General features: G+C 61.9%; 1 protein-coding gene across 4 annotated transcripts; it reads right to left on the bottom strand.

Annotated features, from left to right (window-relative positions):
• Positions 1–785: 785 nt before the first annotated feature.
• On the bottom strand, positions 786–18825 carry MDFI (MyoD family inhibitor). 4 transcript variants are annotated; one of them, XM_066982981.1, is made up of 5 exons: positions 16402–16914; positions 16041–16098; positions 5620–5802; positions 2303–2557; positions 786–1885 (listed from the first exon to the last, which is right to left on the bottom strand). In XM_066982981.1, the coding sequence occupies exons 1-5, from the start codon at positions 16897–16899 to the stop codon at positions 1629–1631; spliced, it is 1251 nt and encodes a 416-aa protein (XP_066839082.1). In that variant the 5' UTR covers positions 16900–16914; the 3' UTR covers positions 786–1628. The 4 variants fall into 4 exon arrangements, with proteins under 4 accessions (XP_066839082.1, XP_047926902.2, XP_066839083.1 ...); XM_048070945.2 differs by lacking the exons at positions 16041–16098; positions 16402–16914 and adding an exon at positions 18680–18825; XM_066982982.1 differs by lacking the exon at positions 5620–5802.
• Positions 18826–20781: the final 1956 nt, after the last annotated feature.

The following is a 20781-nucleotide window of genomic DNA, read 5'->3' as shown; positions in this document are numbered from 1 at the left end:
GCTCGCACCGTCCTCTTCCCCTCCGTGCACTTGCCCTGCGCTGGGCTCCGGCCGCCTTTCGCTCACCACTAAAAATAGGTTTCATGGCTGAGCCGCAGCCCCGGAGGGCAGGCAGCCCAGATCCCGAACCAGCCCGTGTCACTGTGACCAACTGACCCATTTGGCCTCGGCTTTTAAGCATTTTTCCCTCCTTGCTCAACCGCAGCGCAGCCAGCAGCCTCGCTGGGGCAGTCGGGACCCCGAGGGGCTGCAAGGCTCCGGGGGGGGGCAGTCAAGGTCTCTTACTGGCATGGCACAGCATGGCACGGCACGGCATGGCACGGCACGGCACGGCACGGCATGGCACGGCACGGCATGGCATGGCACGGCACAACACGCTCTGTGGTCCCTAGGTAGGGCTGGGAGGAGGGGGGTGACACAAGGGCCCCCCTCACAAAATTCGGCTGGCTGCCACCTCCCGCAGCACCCCCCAAACCCCGGGCACTCTGCACCCTCCCAGCCCCACAGCTGCGACTTTGCATTTTTATTTTCTCCTATAAGGACCCTGTGGCCCTGCAGCAGAGGGGGTCCAACTGCGGGAGGTGAGGGGTGAAGGGCAGAGCTCCAGGGCTGTCACCGAGCCACCTCGTGTCCCCAGGGTCCAAAAAGCCTTGCAGCCCCTGCCCGAGCCCCCATGCCCTGCGGTGGGACTAGGGAACACGGTGCAGGGATGCGGGGCATGGCGTGGCCGTGAGCTGCCATCCCCCGGGAGCGCCTCGAGGAGCGCGTGATGCAGCAGCCCTCGGTCAGAAATGAAGAAAGACCTTTATTTACAGTAACAAAAGGGACCAAAAAAATATATATAACAATAATACCATGACACTTATTCTCTCTCCCCTTCTCCCCAGCTCTCCAAGGGGGTGTTCTCCACCCTCACCCTGCCACAAGCCCCGTCCTTGGGGTGATGGCAGCTGGGGGTCATTTGGCACCAACCAACCCACCGAGGGATGCTCACGGGGTCGGTGCCAGCTTGGCGCAGCTGCCCCGGCCCCGCAGGAGGGGAACAGGCAGGGGTGAAGGCACTCAGCCGCAGGGGGATCCCCGCCGTGGGCCGTTTATTGCACTTGGCTGCCGATCTCAGCACCGGGAGAGGTGCTGGGGGGGCGGCGCTGCGTCCCCGTAACACCAGTCCCGCAGCCTGGCTGAAGGTTTTGGTGTCCACGGGATCCCCCTGGGGAGCTGCACCCAGTTTTGGAGGGTCCCAAGGGAGAGGATGGTTCAGGTCCCCCCTTGTCGCCGTGCCTGGAGCAGCTTCCTCAGGCAGCGGGGGCGCGGGATGGGAGCTCCTGCGCTCGGCTCAGGTGGCAGGGTGCTCCCGCGACCCTCGGCGCGCGGGGAAGAGGTAGAGCCCAAAGGCACGTGTGGCCGTCTCCGGCCCTATGGGTCTGCCCTTCCCCACGCAGGGTCTGAGCGGGCTCAGCGGCTCCGAGGACGAGGTTTGCAACAGGGGAATTGTGCTCGCCTCCCTCGCCAGGCTTTGCTCTGTCTTGCGGCACCTCACGCCTGGGTTTCCCCACCGGCGGGGCTCAGGGATCTGCAGGAGGGGGAATTACGCTCCTGGTCGTCCTCCCTCCTGCTGCCTCCGGCCCTCAGGAGGAGAAGCAGAGCCCGCAGCACTCCATGCAGATCTCCAGGCAGTCGGCGGACTCGCAGCAGGCGTCGATGATGCCGCAGTCCATGTCGCAGGGCAGGTCGCAGTCCGCGCACTCTCCTGAGTTGCAGCAGCAGCAGCAGATGCAGGAGTCCTCGGAGGTGCAGGAGCCGCAGGTGGCGCAGTCCAGCACGATGTTGCAGAGGGTCAGGAACTCGCAGAAGAGGCAGGAGAGGATGCAGTGGACGCAGCAGTCTGCAGGGGAACAGGGCAAGGAGGTGCTGACACCCCAAGCTGGGCTGGGGCAGCCCTTGGCGAGCAGACGCTCAGCCCCCGGAGGATGGAAATTCTCCCCTGGGAGTTAAGGGAAGGGACAGGAAGGGGCTGGGAGCCCAGCACCACTCCAGGGACCTGTCTCAGTGCCTGGGCACCGGTTCTGCTGCCTGGGACAAGCCTGGACCCCAAAGGAGACCGATTTTAGAGGATGTGAAATGACCTGGTCGGCACCAACCCTGGGGCAGGGAGAGGTGCAGATGCAGGAGGGTCCCAGGAGGGGAGCAGGGCTGAGATCTGGGGACCTGGTGAGCTGGAAGGGTGCTACATGAGAGACCCCAAGGGATGCGGGGCTGGAGGAGACCCTCTGGGAAGGGCCCCCCCGGGGAGAGCCGGTACCTTCTTGCGCCTCGATAGGGATGTGGGATGAAGCCGACTTGGAGCTGCCCTTGCTCTTCTTGCTGCTCTGGCTGTTGATGGAGTGGTGGGACTGCAGCTTACGGTGAGGCTTCTGCGAGCTGGGCAGGGGGCGGAAGACCCCGTTCCCCGCGTCCCCGAGGGCACCGCCTGGATCCGGCCCTCGCCCGGCCCCGTTCTGCAGCAGGTGGGTGCAGGGGCCGGGGGGCTGAGGGGCTGCTCGCACCTGGGGCTGGCCTGGTGGGGAGAACAGCATGTTAGCATCGGTCCTGCTGCCCCTGCAGCACTGTGATGGGGGAAAAATGTGGTCCTGGTCCCTGTCCCCTGCCACTACACTGGGACCTGGTCCCCAGCTGGGCACGGTGCGGCCCCGTGGCAGGGAGGAAGCGATGCTGGCAGGAGAGCGGTCCGAGAGGAGGGAGAGGGAAAAGGAGACGCTGGCTGGAGGGAAGGAGGGAGAACCGGAGAAAGAAAGGGAGGGAGGGATGAAAAAACAGAGCAAGAAATAAAGGCTTGGCGTGTAGGACGTGGTGCAGCTGCCAAAACTCAGCAGAGGACTTGGGGAGGAGGTCCCCAGGGTCCCGGCATCGCCAGCGCAGGCAGGAGGGATGGAGCCACCCGGGGGGTGACCGGCAGCACGGAGGGACACGCTCCCCTCGTGCCAAGCAGGGAAGCTCAGGGAAGCAGAGGAGCATCAGCCCCTGCTACCACCAAAAGGAACCCGAGGGCCAAGCCGCCATCCCGCGGCACAGCCCACGTGCTGCCCGTGGCCGTCCCCACCGCTCTCCGGGCAGCCAGATAAGGCAAAGCTGGAGAGCTCAGCACCACGGCCGCCTAATGAATGGGCTCCCCAGCCTCTGGCTGAACTTCCCTGCTGGAGGAGGGAAGAAAAATCTGCTCCGGCTGCCTCTGCCTCCAGCCCTCGCACGCCGGCCCCTGCTCCTGCCCGGTGCCGTGTCCCCCCCGCGGACACGCAGCCCAAGGGAGGGGGCTTGAGCGCTCGCCTGCCGGCGCAGGAGCTCCACTCGAAGGCACAAATCACCCCCTGCTTTTGCCAAACTTTGATTTTTTCCTCTCCCGCGCCAGTAAACAAGGGATGATTCAGCCCAGAGGCTCGAGGGCAAAGGCACCTCTGGCCGCCGGGGAACAGTAGCTGCTTTCTGCAAACCGTGGCCACGGGGGTCCCATGGGAGGAGGGGGCATGGCCGAGCCCCCCACACGCAGCCCCACCACCTCTGTCCGTGCCGGCAAAAATAGATGGAGGCTCAAAAACCACAGGCGTGTGCTCCTGCCCCTTCCAAAATGGAAGCTGGGCTCAGACCACGGAGGGAAGTTTACCGGGAGTTTGGGTGAAAACTGCACAAAACGCGCTGGGGAGGGAGCTGAGAATAGGCAGAGCTGAGCTGGAAGATAGGGCTGGAAGCAGGAGGGGTGGGAGAAGGGGAGAAAGGAGAAAGGGTAAACGGACCTTGGATAAAATGGGATGTTTCTCCCCAAAACCTCCTGAGGGATCCCAGGTGGATCCCTTTGGTTTCCAAGGGGAGCAGGAGCACTCCCCGAGGTGCCATCGCACACAGCGCTGGTGGGGACGGTGGCACCTGGGGCTGGCCAGAGCCACGGGGAGGGGACAAGCACAGAGCCCAGTGCAGCCACTCACTAGCCCGCAGATTTGCCTGCTGTTCTTTATTTTATGAGATATATATATTATTTTTTTTGAGAAGCAGCAGGGCTTACAGCAGCACGGAGTGCGCTGGGTTTGGCGTTCTCCATTTCGCTGCATTCCTCAGATTAAACTGTTTGTAAATCAAAATCACGCTCCGGCTCCAGCGAGCAGCAGCGAGGGCCAGCCAGCCATCCTCCCCCCCTCCAAGCCAGGAAAAAGAGCTCCCATTTCTCAGGGGGGCCGACAGCTCAGAAAGCTCTTCTGACATCTTCAACCTGGGGCCACCAGGAGCGATGTGTGATGCTCTGTAAGTTGGAGGCACGGCCGGGAGGAGCAGCCCATGGGACAGATCCTGCCTGTGCTTGACCAAAACCCTCCTGGAAGGGTGAAAATTTGTGTTTCACAGCATGGGGACGCTCCTTGGGGTGGCAGTGGCCCCACATGTTCACACCACCGGCTCGGCTTGGACTCCCTGGAGGATCCCTGGGGCTTGGTGGGTGGATGGATGACCCGCAGCCATCCTCACCCAGCTGCCACCCGGCTCTGCCGGAGGTCCCGGTCCCTTGCCACCAGCAGGGCTTGGACCGCCTGGCACAGCTCCGACGGGGAAATCTGCCCTCCAAAAAACGACGACAGCCCCATCAATGACAGCCCCAGCCCTCCCACTGCACCCGAGCAGGCTGCAAAGCGAGGGCTGCCGGCGTGATGCGGGGAGCTGAACCTCCTGGGGAGGACATGGGGGGGGGGGGGGGGGGGGGGGGGGGGGGGGGGGGGCGGGTTCCCTGCACCCCCACGCCCCTGGGTGCCTGCGCTCCTGCCGGCCCCGGGGCCTGCGGTGTGGGGAGGGGGCTGCGCGGGGCCGCGCCACGCGGGGCGCAGCGGCTGCGGCGTGACTCAGAGGTGCAGAATGTCTGTGGGCAGCCGGCCCAGCTCCCAGATGCTTGCAAGGGCTCGAGCTGGGGCTGAGGAAACGTGCGCTCGCCTCGCTCCACGTACGCCGCCGGCAGGAGCGCCCGCGGTGTGCCGTTTCCCCCACCTCCTTCTGCCCGCTCGGCGAAGTTTGTGGCCCCCTTCCCATTTTCTGCTCGCCCCCTTCCCACCTTCTGCTCGCCCCCTTCCCGCCCTGTCCTCTTGCCCCACAGGGAAGCACCCAGGCGCTTTCCGCCGCTTGCAAGGGAAAGCTGTGCGCTCGCGTCCAGCGAACGGGGAACGGCCGCGTGCGTAAGGGGCAGCCTGGGAGCAAAGTCCCAGCATCCAGGCTGGGAGCCAGGGAAGGGATGGATGGCGTGGCTGCAGGAGGGGCTGGCCCCCAGCCTCCCCCCTCGGCCAGCTCTGCTCTCCCAGCCCCATAACGGGACCCAGAGCGAGGGCCCCCAGCCCTGCTGTTAACCCAGCGCGCCCCACACCTCCCCTCAGCCCGAATTTCTCCCCCAAAACCAGGGGCTGCTGGCTGCCGCCCTCGGCTTTCCCCAGCTCCCGGTGACTCACGCTCAGCCCCAGCCTTTCGCTTTGATGTGGGGAAGAACAGAGCGAGGAGGAGCCAGCTTCCCACCGCCGCTGCCCGCCTCGTTAATCAGCTCCATCGCTCATTAACGGGCCGAGCCCTGCCGGGGAGCGCCTTGGAGGGAGCACTCACATGTCACAGCTTCGGGAGCGCCCGTGAGCTCGGGCCTGGCCGGCGCCGTGCCGTTCGTCAGCGCTTTGGGGGGCTCGTCGTCGTCTTCTGGGCACTTCTCGTGCCTGGGGGCCGCGGGGCGGGCGGGCGGCCGGGGCTCCGCCGAGGGGGCCGCTGGCGAAGGGCGCGAGGTCTCGCCCGCCTCTGCAAGAGAAACGGGGTTGGAGCCGAGCGCCTCGGGGTGCCACCAGGATGCATCCCCCTGCCATCACGCCCACTGTGCCGGACCACGCCGGGGGTTGTATTTTCGGGCATAAACCAAAGCCATCTGTCCCCGTCACACCCCAGTACACGGCTGGGGGAACAGAGGGACCGCCGCGAAGGATTTGGGGGGGTGTTGGGGCTGTGCGGCTCTGCAGCCGCTCACCCTGCTGCACCCAGCGGTGTGCGAGCACCCTCCCCAAAGTCGCAGATTCCTTCTCCAAAAAGAGAGGAGCTGGTTACACGCAGCCTCTCCAGCTGTTTTCACCCCATTCCCAAGAAAAGGGCACTTTCTTCCCCACGGGGAGCTGGCTGCCACCCCCCGTCACATCCCGCTTCTCTGGGACAGGAGCAGCCCCCAGGGACTGCCTCAGCTGTGGCAAGCAAGACCCCAAACCAGTGGATTTAACCCCAGCAGCCTTGTGGGGACAAACCCCAGCATCACACATCCCCTTGCAGAGACCTGGAGGAACGGGGTGTGCACCCCAGAGCAGCGTGCCCAGGGGGGCTGCACAGGGCTCGGCGCTGAGCCCCCAGCCCCCCAAGCCCCCTCCTCCTCCCCAGCCCAGGAATAGCAGCCGCTTGCACCACAGGGGCAGGACTGCACTTTTTATAAAACTAAATTATAGCTTGGGCGAAGGGAGGGAGACCAAACACCCGTCATTTCCCCGGCTATAACAAGAGGCCCTACATGCAGGCAGGCAAGAGTTGGGGGGGGGAAGAGGGAGAGCTCAGCCGCTTCGTGATGCTCAATATAATGAGCAAAATATTCCTGCAGGCAGGAGCTGGGCAGGAAGGCGAGCAGACCGCACACGTATAATTATAGGGACTATAACAAGAGGCCCTACAAGGGAGGTGGGGGCACCACCCGCAGCCCGGGGGGGGCAGGAGCCCGGGGTTGTCGCAGAGGGGCTGCAAGGAGCTGGCAGCGACGCTCGCCCAGCCCCATGCGTGCGTCCCCCTGCCTCGGTTTCCCCACAGCACCGCCCTGCCCAGCACGCCGCTCCAGCTCAGTTTATGGTTTCCACCCTAAGACAAAGTGCCCTCACGGAACAGACTGATGCGACTTGGCAGGAAAGAAATGACCTGCCTTGGGTTTTTGTTTTACAAACCGCCTTCCAGAATTCCAGCACAGAATTGCTCCCTGGCCCGAAAGTCACCTGGTGGAAGAGAGAATTTTTTGCTGAGAAAAACTACAGAGCCCTGAGCACGGCTCTCCTGCAACCATTCCCACCGGCGTGGCGATTTTGGTGCTCAGACGAGGGAAATCCAGCAGCTCCAGCTGAATTTTGCACAGAAACATTGCCTCCCAAACCCGAACGGAGTGGGAGCAGGCAAGCCCCAGAAAGAAACACGTTCCCATGCCCCTGTGAAAGCCCAGGGTGAGGGAAGGGAGCAGGCTGTCCTCTAGCCCCAGGTGTTTGTGCATAGGCGTGGTGTGAAGGTGAATAATAACCACCCGTTGCTGCATCCGAGTCCTCTGTCATGCCCCGACCTGGACCGGCCTGAGTCAGCCCTGCAGGGTTTGGCCCACGCCTGATCTCACGCCTGTTAACGCCAGACGCGAACGCCCCGATATCTGGGCAGCTCCAGACGGAGCCAGAGATGTGTGATCTGGAGCCGTGGATGGAGGGCACGGCTCCAAAAGGTCCCCGGGAAGGGGCTCGAGGTGCTGAGCATCGCTGTGTCCGCTCCGGGCAGGGCTTTCTGCAGGCAATGCTTCCCCCCGTGTAATTACCCTGCACAACCAGAAGTCTCACACGCGACCACAGCGAAGGAGGGAGGAAGCTGGCAATTAAATTAACTCCCACTGGAACGAGCTGGCCAGGAGAGGGACAGAAATAGACGGGAGAGAAATTTGGGTAAGCCGGTCCGGTCCCTACGCAGCCTCGCTGCCTCAGTCCACGGGGTGAGGAGCACGAGGAAGTCTTTTGGAAAATCCAGGGGAGAAACGAAGGTGACACGGGGAGATCGCCCCAGGTGCTTTAGGAGAGCAGAGAGAACACGGCATTTAAAATACCAGGTCGGGCTTCAGTAAAGCATGGCACTGCCGTCAGGTACAAGGAGTTAGGGAAGCCGACGGATGTGGCCCTCATCTCCTTTGCCTCCTGGTGCCAAGCCCAGCAGAGGCACTCGGTCAGGTCTCCTCACCGTTCTCCCCATCTGCGAAGTCCCAACCCACCCTCTGCAAAAGCCCCAAGAAACCGCTGAGCTCCGGTGCCCACCAAACAGCCTAGGACTTGAGAAGAAAAGAGAGAGAAGGGGAAAGAGCTGATGGATGTAAGAGACCTGTGAGCCCTCCTTGCCTTTCACTGAATATCTCCCAACACTTTTGCAAAGCAAAAGGCACAAAATGAGCATTTTGGGACTGGGGGGAAACTGGTGTCAGGACGGACCCCGTGTAGCACCTTCGTGCTGGCTAGGGGCGAGCGCACGCGTGTCTTGGAGGCGTGCTTCGTTCCCGACGAGCTCTCGGGACGGAGCTGACCCATCTGCAAAATCCCTGGCCACAACCAGGAGGAAATGGCAGCGTGTCAGCAGCCGCCCGGCAGCACCGGCCGGGGCTGGCTCCGGCAGCACAAACAGGAACCACGCCGCCGCCGGCACGGCCCCCGCTGCGCCCGGGGTGACCGCGGGCGTCCCACGGGTGGCTTTCCTTCGTCCCCGTGGTGCTGAGCCCCCCAGCTGGCCGGCACGGAGGATGTGGGAAGAGGCGACGCCGGAGCAGCGTTTTTGGGTTAAATCCTCCCAGGCTTTCCCATGGCTCCCCCTCGGGTTTTCTCAGCTGTAGCCGAGCGCTAGGGATGAGCCGTTCTCCTGCCATCCGAGCGGTGCCTTCGGCTGCAGAGGGAGAAATTTGGTGGCAGGAGAGGGTCTCGGACACATCTGGAGCCACATCTGAGCTCTCTGGGACCTGAGGAGCATCCAAAGCTGGCGCTGTGGGTCACAGCTCTGGCTGACGTGGAGGATCTCAGGAGCCTCGCGTCTCCTCTCCCTTTAACGTCCCAGGGCAGGGAAGAGATGGAGTTGGACGGAGACACAAACAAAGATGGTCTAGCGAGGCCTTTGCCATTAACAACACGCTACTTTGCAGCAATATTTAGTTTGGGAGCTTTCTAATCTGTTTTATGCAGATAAAACGAGCGCGTAATCTCTCTTGGTTTTCCCTTACACGCTGCCTGCCCCAATCAGGTGCCTGTCTGACCTATTCGAGGGATATTTTAGAGCTTGATTAAGTGGTTTCAAGTGTAGAAGAAACAGCACTGAAGCAAATCCTTCCAATCCCAAGAGCCAGGCTGGAGGAGAGGAAAGCAAAATCCTGGTTTCAAAGTTTGCTCAAATGGGAGAAGTCCAAATGGCTTATTTACATTCAGTCTGAAATTAATGCACTACAGCATTTCGCATTCAAAGATATTCAGGGAAAGGAAAAGGAGGGCGGGGGGGGGAAAGGCCCAGAAGTCGCGATGCTCCTGAGCAAGCCCCGGCCGCATCCAGCAGAGCTCAGCTCCCAGCTTCAGCCCCCCGCAGGCCCCCCATGCCTCTTGGCTCACCTGGGCCATGCTCTGTAAAAACATTTCGGTCCTGGGACAATGAGGAATCCGGTCAGAAAAAAAATATTGGTTTCTATGAAAAGTTACTTCCTAAATGCAAAAAGCAAAACAAAGCAGAAAAACCCGCAAAACCCCAAATAGCTTGCCAGCCTGGGAGATGTTATTATTTGTTATTTATAGCCATTGGGTGGGTAGGAAGAGAGGAATTTCGGGCTGGCCAGATGGGCAGGAGCAGCATCCATCCCGTCCGTCCTCCTGGCACAGGGCAGGGTCCAGCACCTGGGCAGGAGCAGGGACAAAACCCCACAAGTCCTACTCGTGGCCAGGACCAGGCTCAGCAGCATCTGACCTGGGCTGAAGGCACACCACCAAACCTCTCCTCCAGCCACAAAACCCTACTGTGGGTTTGGGGCACAGAGCCTGGGCCTGGCTGTCCCTACAAAGCCATCACTCAAAGGGCCTCGTCGACCCAAATGGCTCCTGCCAAGGAGGCACCGACCACCTCAAAACCCTCCTGGAGGACCTGTTCCTGCCCCAAATCTCCTGGTGATGGTGGGGAAGGAGTGACCCCTTGTCTCCCAACGAGAGGAAGAGCACGACTTGGAGCTGCATCACGCCACCAACCTGCCCGGATATCTGCAAGAAGGGAGCTCAGGGAGGGTGAGAAATAAATCACTGCAAGAAGCATCAGTCACTGCGAGCAACAATGGGGAAATATGCCTCAAGAATATATTTAACATATATAAAGGTGGCATTCAAGACCCTCAGGTGCTGCAGATCCAAGGGAAGAAGCAGTCTCCAAGCCCCAAAGCCCTCAGACTAAACTGGAAGAACTTGGCTTGCCAAGGACACCCACGGACCCAGCAGGATTAGGTTCCTGCCCCAAACTGCTCCAAGCTCTGCCTACGGAAACCAAAGAGCATTGTGTCGCATCCCAAACATGTTGTGGGGTCTAGGAGTGGAGAAAAATGATGGAGAACAACAAAGGGTGAAGAATCCAGTCTGGGATCAAGTCAGCTTTCACGGACACCAAGGAGCACCGTGGTGGCTCGGTGCTCCCTCACCGAGCTGGCCACGGGGACTTTGAAGCCTTACAGGATGGGGAGGAGGTCCTGCGACGTGAGAAGTGTCCCTAAGAGCAAGCAATTATCCCTGAAGCCTGGAAAGCAGCGAAGGCGACGCCTATCAGATCCAAGGAGATTCTGGGAATTACAGAGCAGCGAGCCACACCGCTGTGCCGGGGAAAATTATGGAGAGTCTAATTAAGGACCATGCCAGTACAGTAATTGCATAACCTTACGGGGTCAAACCAGCACAGGTTCTGCCAGGGAAAATTTGTGTCTTTCTAACCTGCTAAGAGTCCTTAAAAAAAAAGTTAATTGAAGAGCAGATAAATGTGAGCTGGTGGACATCATTATTAACAAGAATAATAATTTGCACTTATGCAGCACCTTTCATCTGGAGATCTACCCAGCCTACAGTTTTAAGCCCGTGCCCATCACACGTTCCCCAGTCTTGATGAACCTCATTTTAGCACAGCCACAGCTCTAAGGCACCATGAAATGGACTTAATGCTTCTTGGCTCAACGGGGAAGCTGAGGCAGAAGGGATTTGCCTAAGGCCACACCGTGCGGTGACGGAGCCCAAAACCTTGCGGTCGTGGTGCGCAACCCTTGCGCCAGGCTGCGTGCTTGCAAGGTTGGGGCTTTTCCTAAGCACAGACACCAAAGCAGCTTTGAAGGAGCTGCAGCGAGGTGAGAACAAGCTCTTCTGCAGAGGTCGGGGCACGGCACGTGGGACAGCAGCTTGCCTGCTCGGCAAGGCCGTCCATCAATGAGCCATTTGGGTGGAGCGAGTAATTAATAGGTCCTGGAGCCGGCGAGCCGACCCGCTCCTCGCGAGGCGGCCCTTTGGGAGAACACGCCGCCCCAGCAGCCCAACCCTGGCACTGAAAGTGGCCGAACCGGGCGGGTGCCGTCCCGTCCTGTCCCTTCCCGTCCCGTCCCGTCTCTTCCCATCCCGTCCCGCCCCGTGCGCCGCATCCCGCACCGGGGAAGGAGCCGGCGCCGCAGCCAGGAGCCTCCTGTGCTCGTGGGGAGTGACCCAAGGGAAAAGAGGACGGGGCTGAAAGCACGTCCAGAAGCTGCTGCACGCTCCCTGATGTGTCCCATCACAGAGCAGGACACTCGTCCCAGCAGGATGCCACCGGAGCGAGGGGGTGACCGTCCCCAAAGTCAACCACACGAGGTTCAAGCCAGGAGGACGCTGCCAAAGCCTGGCTGAAGATGAAGCAGAGCTGGACATTTGCACAACGCCTGCAAGCATGCGGCTGTGGTGGCCGAGGAAAGCCTCAGGATGGAGATTTGGGGCAAAAAAAACTCACATTACCCCATTTCTGCTGACACCCAACAACTCATTTCCACCAGCACAGCCTGAGCGGGCAGCGCAGTGCCCAGCGCACGCGGGGAGGACCGAGGTGGCTCCATGCGGAGGAGCCTCTCCCACCCCAACCCCAGCACCCTGGGTGCCGCTGCCCGCACCAGGAGATATGGCACGAGCAAGGCAGAGTTCTGGGAAAAAAATCAGGAAAATCACAGAAAATGCCCAGAGGAAAGTTGAGGTTTCTTCAGCTAACAGGCTCGGGCGAGCGCTTTCCAAGGAAATTTAATTAGGGGCTGGAGCAGGAACGGGACGCTCGGGTGGCAAGCGGCACAGCCCCAAAGGGTCTGCTTTGTTTTGCTCTAAACGAGAAACATTTGAAAAAAGCCAGAAATCTGATTCTTGGCTCTTTTTCTTTTTTTTTTTTAAGTTTTTTTTTCTGTTTAAAGAAAGGGAAAAAAATCGAATATTTTCATGAGCAGACGAGTAACTATAAAAGAAAACAGAAATGAATCTTTGGGTGAAAAAAATGAATCTAGGATTTAAAAAAAAAATCTTCGGGGGCTTTTTTTCCCCCCCTTTTTTCTCCTTTGCACTTGCTGTGCACAGATCTGCAACGAGTTTCATTTAAATCAGTGCTAGGATTAATAAAAACCTTTTATATTGACCTCGGAGCGGGGTGCCTTTGTTTCTCCCACCTCTCTGTGCAGGTCCGAGCCCCAGCTCCCGCCTGGTTGGGGGCTCGGGACAGCACCCAGGGGCAGCACCCAGGGGCAGCACCCAGGGGCAGCACCCAGCACCCTGGGCTCACCGAGCGGAGCCTTGCTGCCGTGAAAGCTGCCTTGTTCGGGGCTCGGCCTCATGTTCCACCTCGGGGCAAACTCCTCGGGAACAGGCAGAAAGAATTAAAAAACAAAACCAGCAGAAAAAAAAAAAAAAAAGAAGCCAATGAGAAGTGCCTGTGTGCGAGCAACGAGGCGCAGAGCTGCCGGCGCCTGCGGCTGAGCCCGGACGTGGGCACGGTGGGGGGGACGCGGCGGTGGCCCCACACTGAGTTTGTCCCACTGGGAAGGGTGGTGGGAGGGAGGAGAGGCAGCCTGCAGGGCAAGCCGTTCCTCCTGGAGGCGGATTTGGGTCCGGCATCCTCACATCTGTTTGCTCCCCTAAGGACAGCCCCGCTCACCTACCCCCGTCCCCCCCTCTTCTTCCTCCTCACTAAGGGAAGGAAGCACAAAAGCAGTCCCGTCAGCCAAAGGGGTGCTGGTTTCTCCTGTTTTCTGCTAATTCCTCCGGAAAATAATTACACCCCACATACTTCACGTAAGCAGACAATTGCCTCTTCTCTCTGAGGCTCCTCCGCAAACTCCCTGCAGCTATTTCGAGGGCCGGGGTTGCTGCGTGCCCGATCCCCTGGGCAGGAGGAGGCTGCGGTGGCATGGGGCCCATCCGCAGCCATGCCAAGGAATAAAATCCAGGAGCAGAACTTCATCTCAGGCTGGGAAATGAGACGGAGCACGGCGATGCCATCCCAGCCCTGCCCACATCACTCTGGCTTCGCCCAAACCGCTCTAGCACCTCGGTTTCCCCGTTTATTTTCCAGGCATGGTGTCACCAAATTTTCGGGTCCAATTCGCAAAGGAAGACGAGCAAAAATTCCCAGGCTCCACGCTGCGTGACAGAGCCCCTGGAAAGTGCCCAAGAGATAACGCCTCTGCACTGCAGCGTCAAGAGGCCAAGCCAGCACCGAGCACAAAACGGCCCGTGTCCATTCATTCTTCAAAAATAAATAATTAATTAAAAAAAATGGTGCGAGCAAAAAGCCCAAGCTCACGCCATGCACCAGGGAAGCTGCTCTCTGGAGCCCTCCCGCCGGGTGAGGCAGGATGCAGAAGTTCTCTCGGTGTGGGACTGGGTCCCTGGAGTCTGGGGGGGTGGAAATGGGGGTGTCCCGGAGACCCTCTCTGCACGCCCCGGCTTTGGGGAGGGTCTAAAGGAAGCAACCTTGGAGCAACTCTGCTCAGATTTCCTTTCTGAGAGGAGCTGGGGAGGAGGAGGGTGGCTTGGGTGCTGGTTTGGGGCGGAGGTGACACCCCACCACCGGGGTGCACCAGGTCGGGCACCCATGGGTGCCCCCAGGCTCCCAGACGCTGCCCAGCGAGGGCTCATGGCCCAGCTCCTGCCCACCCAGCCCCCCCGAGCTCCCCAAACCCGATCAATTTCTAAACCACTTTTTAAAAGCACGCTCGATCTCACAGCGCCGAGTGCACAGCGCTCCTCTTAACCCCTGGCGAGGGCACGTGAAAAACCTTTTTGCACGAGGTTGGGGCACGATCGCTTCCCCATTTCCCACCTGGAGGAGTCCGGGGGATGCTGGGGGCCACCAGCACGGGGCAGCCCCCGCGGCCGCTTCGCCTCAGCCCCGGCAGCACGAAGCAGCGTGAGGAGCTCAGCCGGGAAGCGGAGCCGGCGGCGTCCAGCTGGAAACGCGGGGGGAAGAGACCAAGAGGATGTGTGCTCCAAAATGTGGGCCCGGCCGCGACGCGGGCCAAAGCCAAGGGGAGCGATCCAGCGGCGCTCGCTGGGGCTCGGCGCGTCCCCGCGCCCGGTGTCACAGCACCCAGCTCCTGCTGCTCAGCACCCAGCACTGCGGCTGCTTTTGGAGCACGTGCAGAGCCCGTCCCGGGCAGGATTTGGCCCCTTTTGTGTCTGCTCGGACAGCGTGTGGCAGGGAGTTTCACCCCGTGCCGTCACGTTCCTGCTCTGGCTTTTTTCTCTCGCCGTTTGGGCTTTCAGCATGGGTTTGCACGTGAGCCCCAGGCAGGGACCGGGCACCACGGGTCACCAGCACAGGACCTCAGCCCCAACAGTGCCACCACGCCTCCCCAGCATCTCAAAGGGCTCAGATTTGCCCCACAGGAAAAGCCACCATCCCCCAAACCCTTCCATCCACTTCTCCACTCCCAAAACTCTTCCATCCACTTCTCCACGGCCCAATCCTGCCCCGCTGCCTCCTTTTGCCCAAGGGACCCCAGGGCGCTGCTGTGGGCTGGGGAAGGGGCCCAGCACCCCCAACCCCTCTCGGGGTGCTGCCATCGGGGCTGCACCGCAGCCCCAGCCCCTTGCATCTCCCCCTCCCGATCCCCCCAGCACATTTTTAACCCCTTCGGCTTGCGCCGGCCCCAGCCGGGCCCAGGCTGTGCCGTGCACTTGGCAAAGTTACAGGAACCGCTGCGAAGTTTGTGCTGCGAGCTCCCCCGGGGCTCGCCTGCATCAGCTGTGCTCACACCGAGCCAGGCGTGCACACACGCACGCAGGCAGGAGCGGGGACACGCACGCGGCCGTGCACGCGCGCACACACGCGCGGGCCCTCCTGGAGGGGGTCCACGGCCCCCCCCCGGTTGTGTGCACACATATGTGTGCACACGCATGCACAGACAGCCACACGGACACACGCACCGACACACGGACACGTACGCGCACAGCCACACACTTGCACGCACAGAGCCCTGCACACGCGCACACTCCCAGGCATGCGCCCCCCCAGACCACGCACGCCCCGGCCACGCACACACTTTCCACCACAGCCCCCCCCCAGACCACGCACGCGCTTCGCCAGACCCCCCCCCCCCAGACCACACGCACACACTCTCACACTCCACCATACCCCCCCCCCAAAAGCCAGGCACCCCCCCAGCCGTCCACCCCCTCCAAGCCCTGCAGCTCCCCGCATCACCCCAGCCCAGCCCCCAGCCCCCTGACACCCCTAACCACGCGCACACACTCCTGCACACCCCAGAGCTGTGCACACCCCCCCCACAGACCCCCCCAGCCGTGTACCCGGACGCCTCCAGCCACACACAAACAGACACACTCCCCCCCCAGACACCCCAAACCGGGCACACACACACTCCCCCCCCAGACACCCCCAGCCATGCACCCCAACACCCCCAGCCATGCGTCGTAACACCCCCAAACACCCCCCCACACTCCCCCTACACCCCCACACCCCCCCAGACACCCCCAACTGCGCACCCTGACACCCCCAGCCACACACACACACACACAGCCCCCCCCCACCCCCCCCAAACCGTGCACCCCGACACCCCCAACCATGCGTCCTAACACCCCCAACCACCCCCCCACACACTCCCCACTCCCCCTACACCCCCACTCTCCCCCCAGACCCCCCCCCCATGCACCCAGACGCCCCCCCCCCACTCCTCCTTTCTCCCCCCCCCCCCCCCCCAATACCTGCCGGGGGCGGCTCTGCGCGGCGGGGCTCCGGGCGGCTCTGCCGGTGGCTGCTGGCCTGGGACATCGGAGAGGGGCCGGGCGCTGCTCGGGACACTCGGCTCATGCACGGCCCCCCCCGGCCGTCCCCCCCCCAGCCCCCGGCCCCCTCTCACCTGGGCCCCCCCCCGGGGGGCAGCGGCTCAGCCCCGCACCGCGCTGCGCCCCCCGCGCATCCCTTTGCGCTCCCGGCTGCGCGCACGGGACCCTCCCGAAGCGCTGGGGGCTTTTTTTTTGAAAAAAATTTTTTTTGTTGTTTTTTTTCTGTTTGTTTGCTTCCCCGATTCCTTAAAAAAAAAAAAAAGCCGCGAGAACAACCAACCAACCACCCGCGTCCGCCGAGCAGCTCCGTGCAGGAGGAGGAGGAGGAGGAGAAGGAGGAAGAGGAGGGGGAGGAAAAGTTTCTTTGGGGGCTGGAGCCGGGGAGGGGAGAGGCGCAGGGCAGGCAGAGGCTGCCGGGCCCCCGGGGCCAGCCTCCGGCCAGGTTTTTTTCGGCCCGGGGGGGGAGAGGGGTGGGAAAGCGGTGGGAAGAAAGTTTTGGGGCTGGGGTTGGGGAGGTGCCCCCGCCCCGCGGCCCGGCTGCGGAGCCAGGGGGGTCCCAAGCGCCTGGCAGCGGGCACACACACGGCACCCGGAGAGCCCCCCCCCCGACCCCCCCGTGCCTCAGTTTCCCTACGTGGAAGCAGCCCCCGGAGCGAGCCGGGCCTTGGGGCTCTCCCCTCCCAGCATCAAGACTTTCCAACTGGGACAAACTGGGTGTGCTGCGTCCCCGCGGGGACCAGTCCCCCTGCAGAGTGGCACGCGAGACCCGGGGGGACATTTTGAAAGCTGATTTATTTTTTTTTAACACCACCACCTTTTGCTGCTTTCTAAACACAAAGAGTAGGGAAAGGAGCCGGAACAGCTCCGGGTGTAAACCATGGGCTGGGGGCTGCCCTCCCTGCCATGGGGGGGGGGTCACGACACCCCCCCCCGGGGTCACCTCATCCTGGGCACGCTGCGGGGCCGGGCTCCATTTTGCAGTCTGGAGCTACGGCTGCAGGGTGCCGGAGCAGGGCCGATGGACCGGGGTGACTCCGTGTCCCTCGTCCCACTGCCTGGCACTGCCACCACCCCGCTGCCAGCCCCTGCCCCGTGCGTGCAGCTTTTAGGGTGTGGAGGGATAAGGGGAAGGTGCTGGGACGTCACTGCTGCAGCCACATGTAAAGGAAAGGGGCTGGGAGGGGGAAACGAGGAGGGCTGGAGGGACCCGACCTTCTCGGGTGCTTTGTGAAAGCCAGGGGGATGGAGAGGGTCGGGCGAGACCGCAAAAATCCACACTGCTCGAAGGCAAGTTGTCACTAGGGTTTGTGCTCGTTCCAGGAGGAGCGTTCCTGACTGCACCCCACAAAACGGCCCTAAAGCCCTCCCAGGAGCCACCAGCAGCATCCCGCCCACCCCGCTGTGCCAGGCACTGCATATCACGGTCCCTGGGAAGATGGGCACGCCGACACCGACCCCCACGTGCACGGGGTGCAGCGTGGGGAGCACCATGGGGTGCAGCACCGTATGGGGCCATGCGCCCACCTTCCTGCCCTCAGCACCTTCACCGAGGGCGCAGCATCGGATGGCACTATGCTGCCCCATCCCTGGTGCCCTGTCCCCAAAGGGGGGTCACCCCGGTGGGGGTCCCCCCGGTGGTAGGCAGGGATTTCCACATTAAACCAGCACCCAAGCGGGGATCGGGGTGTGCCGGCATCGCCGGCCTCTGAGGCAGTGCCTGAGTCACGGAGCGGCCCCGCCAGCCCCGCACGCTGCTGCCGCGCATTCCTCTCTGTTTTCCTGCCCTCCGACACCCGCCAGCCCCGGGGGACGTGGCACAGGCCAGCACCCAGCAGGACCCAGCAGCCCCAGCATGGCCCAGGAGCAGCCGGCGGGGGAAGGAGGAGGGCGGCTGCGATGCTCTGCCTGGGGGGGCGCCCGGATTTGGGAACCCGGGGCCACGTGCTTGGCTCAGGGTACGAGGCTGCAGACCAGCACTTTCCTCCGCGCTGACAGCTCAGGCTGATAACCCACAGGAAGGAATTAGGGAGTGCTGGCGAGGCTGAGGCACAGCTTCGGTGGCCCAGCACCACCCCTGGGTCTCCGCGGTGGCTGCGCAGGCACCGGGGTGCGGCGCTTTGTAGGGTTCCTTTAACCTAGGAGTTGCGGCAGGATGGGGGAGAGCGCAGAACCGAAAAGCTCCTCTGAGGATGCAGAAACAGGAACCTGACTTTGGGGCTCCTGGTGCCTGATAACCCCCCAGGTGCTGATTACTGGGATTTGGGGGTGCGCAACCCCCAAGGTGAGTGCGCCCTGGGCAGCTTTAGTGCATGGGGACACGAAGGGCACCCAGCTGATGGAGGGGACAGGGCTTTACCCAGAGCTGCCCCACAGCCGTGCTGCTGCCTGCCTCCTCTCCCGGGCATCCTGCAGAGCCTCGGTGCCCCTTGCAGGGACATAGGGACACAGGGATGACACCAAAACCAAATGCAGGATCCGATACCCCACACCAGGCCTGCACCCTCCTTTCTTCCACCACCCAAATCCCTTTGCCACAAGGCAAGATGCCGCCCCGGTACCTGCTCCTGGTGCCTGGGCAGGATACATCCCATCTCCGTGCTGCCGAAACGAGGGCTGGCAGCGGGGCTGCTGCCTGCTGCCTTAACCCAGCGCTCTGCCCTCCTCCGCCACCCCCCCAGTCTGCTCTGCCTCCTCCCCTTGGGCACCCAGGAGCACACAGGAGGTGACATTTGGCCAGCACAGCCCCAGCCTTCCCCGACCTCTCATTAGGGCTGCGTCGGGGACGGTTCGAGCACGTCACCGAAGGCACCCGGCGGGGCGAGCAGCTCAGCCAGCCCCGCCGCCACCGCTCTCCCACAAAACGCCCCATAAAAAAAAAAAAACAAAACGTGGCCACTCTGCACCGCAGTTGCCCAACGGTGACAAAACCGGCCCCAAAATCCCTCCCTCGCCGCGGGCAGGGCCGTGTACCCCACGGGCCCGTCCCTGTGCTGCAAAGCCCTGGGGAGAGGCACGGGGCCGTCCTCGTCCCAGCGGATGCAGGTGAGCAGGGAGGCGTGCAAACGAGTCCAGCCTGTTCTCTCTCCGGGGTTAACATTTACTCCGTGGTGCCAAGCACTCAGCGAGCCGACAGGAGTGGTTTTTTTCCCCGTAAAAACAAGCATTTTTTGCTCGAAGCGTTGTCCCCTCTAAAGCAAACGTCCCCCAAGTGGTTGTTGGCAGGGCACCTGGGTGGGTAGGGGAAGGTTTGCAGGCGCCGCGCTGTAGAAAAGCCAAATCCTGCAGGGAAAATCCACCCGGGACTGCTGCGCCCCGAGGAGCTGGCTGGATTTTGGAAAACAAGGCCGGTTATGTAGGTGTGGGACTTCACTGACCCACATTCACAAACATCTGGCAGCAGCCACTGCGCCGGGCTCGCACGGGGCGGCCGCGGCCAAAATAAATCCTCCCCAGCGCTCCCGGCTGCGGGGTCTGCGCCCCAGCTTCTGCCCCCTCCAAAACCGAGCCAGGGGAAGGGGAGAGGAGATTTCAGGCAGCTGAAAAGCCCCCCCCCGACCTTTCTGACTCAGCCAGGATTTAACGCTAAGCCTCGACTTCGCAGCTCACCGGGGGAAGGTTTTGCAACACCCGCGGGCGGCTGTCCCGCAGCGGGCCCTGTGCTGTTTCGAAAGAAAAACAAATAAATAAGAGAAAAATGCGTGCCATCCGAAAACGACAACAAAACCCCAACCCAACACCCCCTGAGCCGCGCCGTGCGGTCAACCTGCCGTGAATGGGGCCGTAGATTTCGGCTGCGTCGCAGCACAGAGCCGGGCTGTGCAGCCCGAGCCGTGTTTGCTTAGGGCCCAGGCCATAACCCCCCGATCTGCCGAGCAGAATTACCCGCGGCTGGGCGCGCACAAAAAATCTCTCGACAAAATAACCTTCCCAAAAGCGGGCGGGAAGGGGAGGAGGGGAGCTCGCTCCGCTGGGTCCGCAGTGAATGACCCCACTGTTTTATATTTTCTGCTGAAAGATTTTTGATGAGTCACGAGCTATTTCTGTAAATAATAAAAAAAAAAAAAAAAAAAGGAAATGGACATTTAAAAAAATAAATAAATAAAAAAAGGAAGAAGGGCCCCACGAACGTTCGTCTTTTGAAGATGGAAAAATTAAAGACTTCCCCCTCCCCTCCGCGCCGCGCTCCGGCCCCGGGGGCTTTGTGTGCAGTCCCTGTTGCTGGCAGGGACGCAGCGGCACGCGAGGGTCCGGGGCGGGCAGCACCGTGCTGCACGTCTTGGAGCGACCCCACTGCTGCCACCCCTTTGGGGACCTCAGGGGACCGTGGCAAGGGGCTCACTGGGGCAGGGGCTCAGCTGCTTGGGCTGCCCGGGATTTGAGCAGCCCCGGGGGTCCCACGGGTGGCCAGACTTGCTCCTGCTCCCCAACAAGCCCCCCTTTGTTCTCCCTCCCCGTCCCGGTGCGCAGGCCCCCGGTGAGGTTTGTGGGTTTTCTGCCTGGCCCTGTAAGAAGCGAGGCGCTCGGAGAGGGCGGCGTGGCAAAAGCAGGCGCTCACAGCCAGCCAGCCGGCGTGCTCCGCCGCTTACAGGTCGTCTTCTTCCCGGCTGCTAAAGCCCCAGTTACTCTTCCCATCACTTTTTATTTCAGCAGCAGCAGTCCC

The sequence above is a fragment of the Anser cygnoides genome, chromosome 25 (genome assembly GCF_040182565.1).
Source record: "Anser cygnoides isolate HZ-2024a breed goose chromosome 25, Taihu_goose_T2T_genome, whole genome shotgun sequence".
NCBI lineage: Eukaryota > Metazoa > Chordata > Aves > Anseriformes > Anatidae > Anser > Anser cygnoides.
This window is presented reverse-complemented; position numbering and strand designations above follow the sequence as displayed.